Source organism: Leptinotarsa decemlineata, unplaced genomic scaffold (assembly GCF_025532065.1).
Source record: "Leptinotarsa decemlineata unplaced genomic scaffold, Ldec_3_MD MMD2_P_RNA_scaffold_14, whole genome shotgun sequence".
Classification (NCBI taxonomy): domain Eukaryota; kingdom Metazoa; phylum Arthropoda; class Insecta; order Coleoptera; family Chrysomelidae; genus Leptinotarsa; species Leptinotarsa decemlineata.
The window spans coordinates 6590120-6604497 of NW_027412528.1; the positions used below are offsets into that span (position 1 = coordinate 6590120).

Below are 14378 nucleotides of genomic sequence, written 5' to 3' on the forward strand. Positions count from 1 at the left end.
AACAATAGGTGATGAAAAAAATATTTTTATGTAGCTTCTGATTTGAAAAAAAAATATACTAATAATAATAATCAAAAAAAAATTGTTCTTCGATTATTTAATAAACTTTTTAATTCAAAAATGCAGTAAATGGTTAATAAATAACTGAAAAATAATAATTTTTCAATATTTTGGAAGTAAATCAATTCCTAACCGTTATAATCATAACTCTATGGAAGGAAAAAAATTCCACACTTTTAGTTTGAAAAATATCACACTTGCAATAATGATAATCGAGTGATAAAAAATTGTTAATTAACAATAGCATAATAAATCTAATAATTGCATTAAAAATTTTTTACCGACAGATTACTGTTAATTTATCTTTTGAGTATATGACTGAATTTTTTCATTCCTCAATTTATATATTTTATATGCTATAAATTTTTTTTTGTAAAATTAACCTAAACACGCACGGCCTACACGCGGCTAAACACCCGATTTAGAGCTCTATTTCAGAGCTCCGGGAAAATTATAAATATTGGTCCTACAGTTCCGGTAGTCAGGACTTTACGATAGGAAATTTCTTCCTCTTTTCGAATTTTTTTTTTCGATTTTGAAAATTCCAATTAGTTTTTGAGATATTTCCAAAAAACTGGACCCATTTTTTATTTTTCACTAAATTGTTTATAACTTTCGCAATTCTCATTTCCGAAAGTCATTCCGAAACATTGGCAAATGTTTCTCTGAAAATAGCTCAGCATTCTTGGATTATTCTTTCCTTCAGTGGCTTTATTGAATCAGATTGCGTCGTCTTTAAAACAACCTATTTTAAGTAAGTGGCCCAGAGGAAAAAATCTAGAGGAGATAGGTCCAGGGATGTGAGAGGCCATTCAGTAGAATCTCTTCTTCCAATACATTGATCAGCATAATTATTATCTAACCATTGAATAACTGGAACTACAAAATAATAAGGTTCCCCATTCTGTTGAAAATGTAATACATTTTCTTTCAAAGAAAAATTGCCGTGTATGTCTCTGTGATTCTCTAATTCATGAACTATCCGAGGTTCGATAGATCTTTCTAGCATGTGATCATACATTTCGCCATTTACATTTTCTTCTATATACAGTGTGTAACAACGAAAACCTAACAGAGCCGTTTTTGAATATAAAAAGTAAGATTTTCAAAAAAGCTCGGACACGTCGATTTCTAATTGAAGGGGGACACCTTTCAGACTAATCAGATTTTTTGTAGTACGCACCCCCTCAGAGAGGTGCGTCCGACGACCTTTATTTAGATGGGGAAAGTATGTCGAGTGGCACCTTGTTTTAAAGGTCTTTCGAATACCTTCACAACTCTGTTAAAAGAAAATTTTTGTAACGATTAGTTTTCGAGATAATTTGAAGTTAAAATTGCCATGTTGATAATACATTAGACAGACCACTCGGTAACTTGTATGCCTAAATAAAAAAAATTTTAAGCAGTTCTTCTTATCAATTTTTTGTTAAATAACAACGTTCGATTGTTTTGTTGAAACGGGTCGTGTATTGTTATTTGTTTAAACATTTCTTTCACTACTGCCGAAAGGGTTTCAGTTATTGCTTCATTTTTTGGCAACGACCAAAATGCTAATAAAACATCAATTTTATTTAACGAGCAAAAACCTGGTAAACACCTAAGCAGAAATCACGTTCTGGATTTGGTCACAAAATTCAGGGAGACAGGTTCGGTTTTAAATGAAAAAAGTGATGTTCAGAGAAGGGTAGTGAATGACGATAATGCGATTGTAGTGTTTGGTCAAGTCATCGCCAATCCCAGGTTAAGTACCAGAGGTTTATCCGCAATGGCAGGAATAAGCCATATGATCGCATGGAGAATCCTTAAAAACCACAAATACCATCCTTACAAAATTAAACTTGTTCGTGAACTCAATGAGGATGATTTTGACCGAAGACAGGAGTTTTGTGAGGGCATGAGTGAAATATTAATGCAAAATCCCGAACTGCTTTATAACATCTGTTATTCGGACGAAAGCTCATTTTATTCAAATGGTTGCGTGAACCGTTACAATTGCCGTTATTGGTCGGATGAAAACCCAAGACAATACGCAGAAATACATACCCAACATCCCCAAAAGTTGAATATCTGGGCCGGAATATTAGGCAATCATATTATAGGTTCATTTTTCATTGATGGAAATTCAACCGGTGATTCTTATTAACAACTTCTTGAAGAGGCAATTCAACCTCCATAAGTAGGTGCCACTCAATTTACCTAAAATGTAATGGTGGTAACCAACCCCATCCCCCGGAGAAATCTCCTCGTAATAAACAAATAATTCGACATCAAATGGACACGTATTAGCAGGTTGTCATAAAAAGCAAAAATTTATTTTTTTTATGAGAGTTCTGAACGTAACTTGCACCTTAAAAACAATTTGATTTATTTTAAAAAGAGTTGAACTCAATGCAAATACCTTTAAAACTTCAAATTATCTCGAAAACTAATCGTCACAAAAATTTTCTGTTGACAGAGTAGTAAAGGTATTCGAAAGACCTCTAAAACAAGGTGCCACTCTCCTTCCCTATCTATCCCTATCTATTATCGAGACGAATAAAAAAAAATAGAAGAGGCGTAAAATATTCAAGTCTTAATATTAATGCTACGATGGTAAAAATCATGTTTTTGAAAATTTACTAAATTAATAATAGAAAATAAAATTTATTCTGAATGAATTCTTTTATTTGATGAACCAAAACTTACTGCATCGAATGTAGCTTTGAAGAGTACCATTGAAGAGTATATCTTAAGAGCTTTCAGATAATGTATCACAAGTAGGTGGTTGCCTTTCAAAAATATGAAGTTGTGGTGGCTGGGGGCAAGGGTGTGAGAGAAAAAACAAGTTAGTCATCACATCATTTGTTTCTCCCTTTGTATTATGAAAGTTGTTTTCAGCGATTTCTTATATTTTATTTGGTTGCTCAGAGATAGACCTTGTAAGTTTTCAAATTGTCACCCTGTGTATGAAACCGCCGCCGACCTACAAACATACCAAATCAACGATATTTCTAACAAATCATTGAGACTTCCCTCTCGCAAAAACTATTGCATTGTTGTCAGTTATATGGACGCCTCATAATCGCTCACATGTATGAAAAATATACGGCACAAGTATACGCGTACCTCCCGAGCGCCACCAAAATAAAAAAGACTCAACTAGAATATACGCCAATACATATAATTTTGACAATGAAATTGATAAATAGGCGCCCATCTGAAATTTTGTCAGATGGAAGATAGGGAACCTCTGAACTGCCTGGCATGGTGAAACAATTCGGCGTCCATATATGGACGCCTCATTGAAACCGGACGCCCGATTGATAGAAAATTGTAAATGTACGGAAGCTCTATTGATAGTTGGATATATATATATATATATATATATATATATATATATATATATATATATATATATATATATATTCAAAGCTGAAGGCTGGGATGATTTCATTGGTGTATATTTGATTTCGGACTGGATATATGTATTCCAATGCACTGACCAAGTATGGGATTTCTCTATTCTTCCAGTATCCTTGTTTATTTCTACATATGTTACTTAATGATTCTAATAAATCTATAATAGGCGCGGTGTGATCGACTCTAATTAATACAAATTTTGTTGCTAACCATTTACGTCTAAACTCTAAACTTATTTCACCAGTTTCTGCCAGCAGTGCATTAGTCGGGGTGGATTTCATGATACCTGTAATTGCTCGCAAACCCTGATAAAATACGTGTTGAGTTTGCTCAAGTTTTTCATGGTACTGGGTTGGAAGAGGATGGATCCAAAATCAAGATGAGTTTTGACTAATCCATTAAGAGCCATTAGAAGGCATTTGGGATCGGCGCTCCACTACATCGTATTACATTCATTCCTTGATTAGCGCGTTTAATAATGTTATTAATATGTTCATCCCATTTGAGGTTGTGTGTGATTGTTACCCCTAAGTATTTAATTTCTTTTTTAACTGATATGTTGTTTGAATCAATGCTGATTGTGAGATTGTGGTTTACTTTTTTATTGTTAAAGAACCTTATAGCGTCGCATTTATGAATGGCCATCTGTAACTGATGGTTGTCCATCCATTTTTTTATTTTTTGTATTGTACAGTTAGATTCGTTTTCCATTACTTTTATATTATTTCCTTTGACCAATAAAACTAAATCATCGGCGTATGCAATGAGTTTACTACAGGAAGGAACAACATCATACAAGGATCTCAGATAAATGTTAAATAGTACCGGACTTGAGGGAGATCCCTGGGGTAATCCCCTTGTTGTCAATCCAGGACCATGTAAATTATCTTCATTATCTAAGACATTTGTCAGTCGATTATTGAATATTCTAAAAATTAGATTGGCCAAGTCGTCTTGTATTCCGTAATGTATCAGATAACTATGCAATTTAGAAAAGTTAATATTATCATATGCACCTTTTATATCTAGCAAAACTGCTACCGCCATCTGATTTTGCCCAAAAGCAGTCTGTACGTACGTTACCAAGTATGCTACTGCGTCCATTATTCCTTGTCCTCTTCTGAATCCTGTCCGGAGGGGGGACAGAATCTGATTATGTTCAATATGACATTCTATTCTATTTTTAATCATCTTTTCTAAAAGTTTTAGTCCGCAAGCTTGGAGGGCTATAGGTCTGAAATTGTTAAAGTTATCCGCTTTCCTATTTTCTTTCAAAATTCCTAATATAATGTATTCCTTCCAGTCATGAGGTAAACTGTGTCCTTTTAAGATTTGGTTGTATATTTCTAAAAGTTTGAATTTCATTATTTCTAGGAGTTTAAGAAACACGATATAGGTACGGAATATTATCTCTACCAGGAGCCGATTTCTTTCTTAACCTGAGGCTGATATGTAATTCGTTAATCTGAAATGGTTTAGAATAGTTGGTCTCGTTAGAGAGTTCGAAATCTGGATTAAGGTCGCACACCATGATTTTTTCTAGAATGGATTTTGCATCATTACTATCAGGTAGTTTATTTGAGAAAGATGTAATTATTTTTTTATTCGAAAAATTTTTAATGAATCCCCCATACATAGGAAATGTTCATCTCTCTATTTAATGAAGCACAAAATTTTTGAAATCCCAACTTTCTTTTTCGTTTTAAAAATCTTTTGGTTCTAGCTATGATCTGCTTTACTGAGATGTAATTTTCTAATGATTGAGTGTTTTTGAATATTCGTATAATTTTTTTCCTATCCTCTACTTGTCTGTCACAATTACTATCCCACCATGGGTACACAGAATTTGTGCTCTTATTTGTTTTTTTAGGAATACTTGAATCTGCAGCATTTTTCATAATGTCAATAATATCTTCATATGTATAATTATGATTATTATCAATTCTGTCCGACACATAATTATAATATTTTTCCCAGTTGGCTTTGCGATAAATTCTATTGTTTTTATTGTTCGTGATTACATTTGCGTTTTCATATTCTCTGTATGTACACATAGTGGGGTAGTGATCACTGTTACCACAGTCTAGTAGTACTGTCCAGTCACACTTATTAGCAATATCGGCCGATACTATGGTTGAGTCTAGTGGGCTAGGAGATTGGGAGGGATTAGTGGCTCTGGTGGAGGACCCACCATTCAATATAACTAAATCGTTTTCCTCTAAAACTGACATCAATACATTACCGTTATAGTTACTATTATTGCTTCCCCACATGAAATGATGAGCATTCATGTCTTCCATCCATACTATTTTCCTGTCTACATTACCTATCATTCTGTTCAAAATATTTTCTGTAGGAATATTGTTCGGAGTACAGTACACATTTAGTATATGAATGTTTCCTATTTGTATTACTAAAAACTGGTAGTTATCATTATTAGTTCCCTCGTCAGAATTGATCACTTTATATTTATAACCCGACCTGATAAGAATTGCAACCCACCCATATCCATCATCTCTATCTGCTCTAATTATATTGAAGTATTTAATAGTGAATGAGTACCCACGTTTCAGCCAGGTTTCATTTAATAATATAATGTCAGGGTTGTAATCATTAATAATTTCGATTGAGTTATGTTTATTAGCATTCACACTTCTAACATTCCACTGAATGATCTTCAGATTTTCCAGAGTAACTATTGGAGCCAGATTGATGATTTACCGCTCATGATTTGGGACATCTCGATCCCTATATGTTTTTAATTGATTTATTAGTTTAACTATACTGTGTAATGAATGTTAGGAGAAATTTCTGTAAATAGCGTCATGAATTGTTTTATAATGTCGTTGTCTGAGGAAGGGCATATTCTAACATTTGATGAGCTGGCACCCGTTGGCCTGCAAAGTCTATCCTCATTTTCCTTATCACTACTTTTGTTGGTATTTATTTAAAAGTTATTGTTGATAGGTTGTTTGTTGTTTGTGGGTTGATGTATCATTCCGTTAGGATTTATTAAATTTTCATTTAAGGCTTCTCTGTCATAACCACTGGTTTGATTATTGTGTCTTTTTTCCTTACTATTTGTTACTATTTGTGTGTATTTTCGTTTGTGTGTCTTCGTATTATCATGATAAACCTGTTGTCTTTGTCTTATAAGAATATTCTCATGAGAGATAGATGGTGTTGTCCTTAAGGGAGGAAAATTTTGAATGGTTTGTATTATTCTATCTGAATTATTATCTTTTGGTATAAGTTGAGCTGCTTCAAAAAATGATATGTTATCAAAAGTCATCTCTTCTCTTATTCGTTTTTGTCCGTCGTATTCTTTACATTCTCTACTGTTAGACTAGTGGTTACCTTTACAGTTAAAACACTTAATTTGAGTGCATTGTTCGTAAATTTCGTCACTTTCATGAGTTTCTGAACAATTAAAACATTTAAGTTTACCTCTACACTGTTTTTAGTATGTCCGAATAACGAGGCAGGAATAGCATTGAGTAACCGGAGCTATATATGGGGTAACTGAAAATGCCATATAGCATAAATCAATTTTAGCAGGTAGGGTTACCCCCTCAAACGTAACTAGAATAGTAGCAGTTGGTTTGTAATACACTTCTCCATCCTCCACTACTCTCCTATTCATTTTTTTAACCTGTAGTACTTTGAATTGACTTTTAATCAAGTGTTTGATTTCATCTTCCGTAAAATGGTTGTGTATTTCCCTTAAAATACTTTTACAAGTTATTTTATTAAATGGTATACATACTTTATTTCATTTCTTTGTAAGATCATTATTGTTGATAAAATTATTTACCTCAATTCTTCTATTGAATTCCACTCCAATTCTATTTCTGCCTCTATTAGTAATTTTGCTAATATGAGATAAATTTAAATCAAAAACCTCTTTTGCTATCTTTAACTGATTAAGTCTTCCAATATAATTTCCTGACTCTTCCGTTGCTTCAATTATAACTGAGAAAGGTCCCAAGGAACCTTCTTTATAAAAAAGAATATCTTTTTCATGTTCTTGAGTTTTTGTTAAATTTGTATTTAAAGTTTTTTGAGTCAAAGAATGCAAATTTCTATTTTCTTGAATATTAAAAATGTTAACGTTATCAGCAAGGGACTGACAGTTGAAAATACTTTCTACCTCAAAGTCTTCGCTATCTCCGTCATCATTCAAATTGGATATGTTTGCCTCATTCATTTTTTTTTGACAGGGGGAGGAGTTTTCTTTCCGCCCGACTCCGTACTCATGTTATAGAAAAAGTTAAATCAAATTACGTTTGGATTGATATATAAGAATGTGTGAATATGAGATGAATAAAAGAAAAGGTACTAGCACACTTGTTTGATCTTCGCTGCTTGCGGAGTCAATCTCTCTTCCAATTTGTGACGCTGACACTTTTTCGACCAGTTCACCCAATGAAAGCCAGATCACGAAACCTACAAAAAAGAATAGTACGATACCCATTTCAAAACACATGTATTGTATTGATATAGGCACCGTACAGGCATGGCAACTCTATGTCTTATTATTACTCGGAGCACAGATATTTAATCTGTGCTCTGAGGTTACACTATATCGTTTACTTGAACTATACATGATTTTCAATCACATATTGCACTGCAAATTTTGAAAATGTCGTCTAATTACACAATTACATTATACTGTAAATTTGTGCTACTCTTAAATTTATTGCATAATGAGTAACTAATTATTCCACTGATTACTTATGAGATTGAATAATGGAATAAGTTAAGGAATTAGAAATGAATTACGAATAACAGATAACATTTATATCATATTTCAAAAAGTGCACCGAAATATTCTCAACGTCCACTTCGACCCATCTCTTCAGATGGGTCGTTGTGAGCTTGCCGTGAGCGAAAGTAATGACGTCATGAGTGACGTTTTCGAGGCGACCAGAACGACCGCGGTCATAATGTGGAACGGTTATACGAGAATTTTGATCGTTCTGAGCGTTTAGTGGAACGCACGGTTCGTAAGAACATCTACGATAAACATATACATGCCATTTGAGAATGATTGTTAGAAAATATGTAAAATAATCAAGACACATAAATTTCATTACCTGTTGCTTAAGCCGGGTCCACATTAGTGAAAATTTACGTTGTGCGGGGCATTCGGCACAAATTTTTATGCAACATACAAATTTATGCGAGTGTGGACGTTTTCGCACGTGTTCGCCGCACACAAAGGTACGCAAAATTTTTCGCCGCATTCAACGCACGCCATCCGTGGCTTGTCGGTTTTTTTTGGAGATCAAAGGAATTTGCGTCACAAAATCGTGCAATTGTGGACGTATGTTTCCAGAACGCAGTAATTTCATCAAGTGTTATTGTCATTGTTTTGCTTTGGTGTTCTGTTGATATTGAAATCAGAGAGTGCCTATGTCTGATAATTTAATAATGAAAAGGAAATGGGCTGCTTTCCTTGTTATGCACCATCTTATCATCAAAAAGGAAAAAGAGACAAAAACAAAAAATATGAGGCGGTTTTGTTCAATATTTTCTCCAAGTTCTGGAAATGCCGGGGTTTCCTGTTGCAAATGTACTTCGCTCTCGACTTCGCTAATTTCACTATCATCAGTTGTTTCACTCTGAAAAAAACACGTAACGCGTTATTAATTATTTACTTAATTATTATTTATCCTAATTGCAGATGCCGACAACGCCAGAAGAATGGTTAACTGTTGCAGAAGCGTTTGAGACAATGTGGAACTTTCCAAATTGTGTAGGTTCTATGGATGGAAAACACATACACCTTCAAGCACCGATAAACAGTGGAAGTGAATACCATAACTATAAGGGATTTTTTAGCATCGTGTTATTCGCATTGGTCGATGCAAATTACAACTTTATGTATGTTGACATTGGATGCCAAGGAAGAATTTCAGATGGTGGGGTTTTTCAAAACTCTGATCTTCATCATAAAATTGCAGGTGACACACTAAACTTGCCGCCAGCAAAACCTCTTCCCGGAAGGCAAAACGATATACCTCATGTATTCATAGCAGATAACGCATTTCCACTTACTGAACATATCATGAAACCACATTCAGGAGCACACCCAAGAGGATCAATTGAAAGAGTATTTAATTACAGGCTAAGCAGAGCTCGAAGAGTTGTTGAAAATGTGTTTGGAATTATGTCGTCAGTGTTTAGGGTGTTGCGAAAACCCCTTCTTCTGGAGCCTAATAAAGCACAAGTAGTTGTTATGGCAGTAGTATGCTTGCACAATTATTTAAAACAAAGTAAGACGTCAAAGAACATTTATATTCCTCCTGGAATGGTTGACTCGGAAGAGCAAGGCCCCCTAATGCAAGGGAGCTGGAGACATGGTGGTGATTGCTTTGGAAATATGCGAAATTTGCCACGCCGAGCGACTATCACTGCTAAAGATATTAGAAAGGAGTTTGGAGAGTATTTTACAACTGTAGGTGTTGTTCCATGGCAAAATGAATATTCATAAATAATGTTAATTTGTGAATGCGTCAATAATAAACTGCTTAATACATGCATGTATAGGTCTATTAGTTCTACTTACATCATTTATTTTTTCCGAGCTAATGGTTTGTCGTGGATCGTCCTTTTCCATAAGGAATGCGAAACTGTTGAAGGCAAACCAATCCGATCTATATATATCTTTTGCACCTAAAACAATTTGTATATTAATTTTATTACTTAAATTAATTAAAAACAAACTTACCTTTGCCGGTTCCCATCGTCTTTCGTGCTTTCGCTTTTTCTCTGCGAAATGAGCCCAGCAGGCTCGATATTTTCTTTTTTGCGTCTTCTACATCTATATTTAAAGCTGTAGCGACTTCGTCCCAAGCATCATTTTTTTTAATTTTATGGAAATACCACTTATCTGTTGGGTCCCATAACATCCTGTGTTTTTGATATTCTTGAATTAACTGGAGACTGTCCTCTTTGTTTAAATTCATTTTTGTTTATTTTCTCGATGTACTAACTCGGTAGGTACCGCGAAAAAACTAAATTCAACAAAAACAAACCACCACACAACTTCGCACACGTGTTGAGCAGGGACGCACGGCGCACAACGTAAAAATTTGTGCAGGGAAGTTAACCAATTTGCGACGCAAATATTTATGGCGAATCCTCAATTCAACACACAACGCAAATATTTACTAATATGGACCCGGCTTTAGGTAAAGACATACACTTTTATAAATAGGGTCGATTACAGTGACAGTGACAAGTGACAAGTATCATTAATATTAAATGGCAGGATTCGTGGTGCAGCTCTCGACGTGTGAACATCGGACTGACGAACAGGTGTGCTACTAATTTTTTGGGGAACTTTTTCTTGCTAACCTTTTCTTTCAAATATTGACAAGTTGAAATTAATATTGGGTAGATTTGCGAAGCATAAAAAGTGTTGATAATTTTTTTCTTTTGAGAGAAAATTTACAAAAATAAAATCTTGGGCAAATAAGTACTGTAAACATGTTAGAAGAGGAGGGGGAGGATATATCCTCCCCCAAAAAAAAACCACATATACATACTGATGACATCGAAAGCAATGATAGTGTTGATGCGGAGGTACAGAGTATCTTGGAATCGAAACCGGGAAACTCTGAAAGCCAAAGCAGTTCACGTTTTTTTGATAGGGGATATACGGAAAATTTATCAGTAAATTCACAAACAAATAATGAAATGGAGGAAGAAGAACAATCAACTAATGAAATAATATTATATAATGAAATGGATAAGGGGCCATATACAATTATTGTAGAGTCAACTTTGGAACACAGAAATCTTAGACGTTTTTCTCATTTAGAAATCGCCAAGGATGTATGTGATTTAAAATTGGGAAATATAATAAAAATAAAAATAAAAGGTAATAATAAAATAGGTATAGACTATAAAGATAGGGAAAGTGCTAATAGCATGATAAATAATGAACAACTTAAGAACAAGGGATACAAAGCTTACATCCCGTATAGCCATGTAACATGTAAAGCCATAATAAAGGAAATTTCAATTTTATTTACAGAAAATGAAATTAAAGAAATGATAAAAAGTCCTTATAAAGTAATACAGGTTAAAAGAATGAATAGGAGAGTTATAATAAATGAAAAACCAACATATGTACCAGCTTCTACGGTATTAGTTACCTTTAAAGGAACAATAATTCCTAGATATGTAGATATTTGTTATATGACATACGTTACAACTCCTTACATACCACCAGTCACTCAATGCTATAATTGCCTTCTCTATGGACACATAAAAAAAAACTGCAAAGGTAAAAGGAAGTGTTTTTCTTGCACAGAACAACACAAAGACGATGAGGAATATAAAAATTGTACAATAAGTAAATGTTTATTTTGTAAAAGTTACGAACACAAATCAAATAATAGAGCATGTGCAGAATATGAAAGACAAAAAAATATCAGAGAAAAAATGACTTTCGAAAACATTTCCTTCTATGAAGCAGTGAAACACTTTCCAAAAGACAAACCAACATACACCCAAAACTCACGTGACTTTCCAACACTACAAAAACAATATACAATCAACAACCAAATCACAGTAGAACAACGTAGGGAGGTATACAATACAAACAATGGTAGTCAAAAAAGAACATATGCACAAAGTACAGGTAAAGGGAGAAATGTGGAAAGAAATGATAAAAATAGAGGGACAGGGTATAATAGGCAAGAGATAAATAATATACTTATAAATCCAAATGGAAGAGTTCATCAACCAGATAACGGAACGGTTTTTAATTACATGGAAAATCAAAGACAAACAAATACAGGAGCAATTCCAAAAAACCCATTAAGGCATAGAGACAGCAAGGTAGGAGAAAATATCGAAAAAAATGACAGATTAAATTTTGCAGAAGTAGACACAGAAGAAAAAATTATTATTAAAACTTTTTATGAAAATTTTATTAAGTTACCGAGCAATACCATTACAAAAATAATAGATTTAGTTCAAACATATGATAGAAACAAAAAACATCAAGACTTTGACACACCAGATTTTTTCTAAACATTCGATAGTCAGGGGGATCCTAAAAACTTGAAAATTATACAGTGGAATATAAGAAGTATCAATTCTAACTATCACTACTTAATCAACATTATTCAAGAATATAATCCACAAGTAATATTGTTAAATGAAACATGGCTCAAACAATCTCAAACAATAAAAATTAAAAATTATAACATTATTAGACAAGACAGAGATGACGGCTATGGTGGTATAGCCACAATCGTCCGTAAAGACATAATATATAACCTCATACAGGCAAACTTCGGCAATAATCCGGAAGAGTGCCAAAATATAATCATAAATATAGGGAATATTAACATAATAAACACATATAATCCACCAAATAACCAATTACAAGTAAATACATATGAAAGGATATTAAATCAGTTAAAAGAAAACATTATCTGGATGGGCGATTTTAACGCACATCACCCACTATGGGGAAGTAGGAATACAAATCATAACGGAAATACCCTGAATACAATAATAGACGACTTTAACATGATCGTCCTAAATAATGGGAAGAGTACAAGATTAGCAAAACCAAACGAAAATAATAACCCCTTAGACTTATGTTTAGTTTCGCATACAATAGCAATTAAATGCAACTGGGAGACGAGTGAAGACTGCGGAAATAGCGACCATTTTCCAACTATTTGTAACTATAAGAATAATATAAATAATGATTACGTTATTGATAGGGGGGAAAAACGAGTCTTCTCCAAAGCCAACTGGGGAAAATACGAACTAATACTAGAACAAACAAAAAACATAACAAACATGAGTTATGATGAATTAATACAACATATGAATGAAGCAGCGGATATGTCGATTCCTAAACAGTATCAGAAAAACATTAAAGGTTCAAAATCACCCTGGTGGGATGACGAATGCCAACAAATTAATATTAAAAAAAAACAAACAATAAATAAATTCAAATCAAATCCAACTATAGAAAATTTCATAGAAGCAAAACGAATGATAGCAAAAGCAAAAAGATTTTTTAGGAAAAAGAAAAAAAATAGCTTCCAAATTTTCTGTTCAACACTAAATAGAGAGTCAAACATTTCATACGTGTGGAATATGATAAGAGGGTTTTCAGATAAAAAGCTAAAAAGAGCGGACAAAAACAACCTACCAGATAAAACAATAGCAATTCAAATGTTTGACAGATATTCGATATGCGATATGGAGCCTGAATTTAATGTAATAAATAATCAACACACACTCAAACCATTCACATTTGTAGAATTAGAAAAAGCTTTGAAATGCAAAAAAATTACAGCACCTGGAGTTGACGGTATACCATACAGCATGTTTATGTATCTGCCAAGAAATTTGAAATTGATGCTACTAACAATATATAATAAAATATTACAAGGAAACCAGTTACCAGAAACATGGAAAGATTATTTATTGATAGGAATTAAAAAAATAAATATTGATATAGAAAACGTAAATAGTTATAGACCGATAGTATTGGCTAATTGCGGGCTTAAGATATTAGAAAAAATAATCAGAAACCGGGTGGAATGGGAAATCGAACACAATCAAATATTAACTAGATATCAAATGGGATTCCGTAAAGGATTAGGGACAATGGACTGCATTAGTTATCTAATTTCATACGTACAAATGGCATTTAACCTCAATGATAATGTAATAGCAGTTTTCTTAGATATAAAGGGAGCATATGACAACGTCAACATTCATAAACTATACAATTACATGATAAAATACGGAATAGATAATAACATAGCTAAAGTAATATTCAGAATTCTAAATAATAGACAAAACTATATTATAGATAAACAAGGAAATAAACACGGTCCACAAATAAATACAAAAGGAATACCACAAGGATCCCC

The 14378-nt window shown here is 33.3% G+C and overlaps 1 protein-coding gene across 1 annotated transcript; it reads right to left on the minus strand.

Moving 5' to 3' along the window:
• Nucleotides 1-8861: 8861 nt before the first annotated feature.
• Nucleotides 8862-10649, minus strand: LOC141482373 (uncharacterized). Its single transcript, XM_074175486.1, has 3 exons — nt 10193-10649; nt 10031-10137; nt 8862-9083 (listed from the first exon to the last, which is right to left on the minus strand). The coding sequence occupies exons 1-3, from the start codon at nt 10428-10430 to the stop codon at nt 8862-8864; spliced, it is 567 nt and encodes a 188-aa protein (XP_074031587.1). The 5' UTR covers nt 10431-10649.
• Between the last annotated feature and the right edge of the window lie 3729 nt (nt 10650-14378).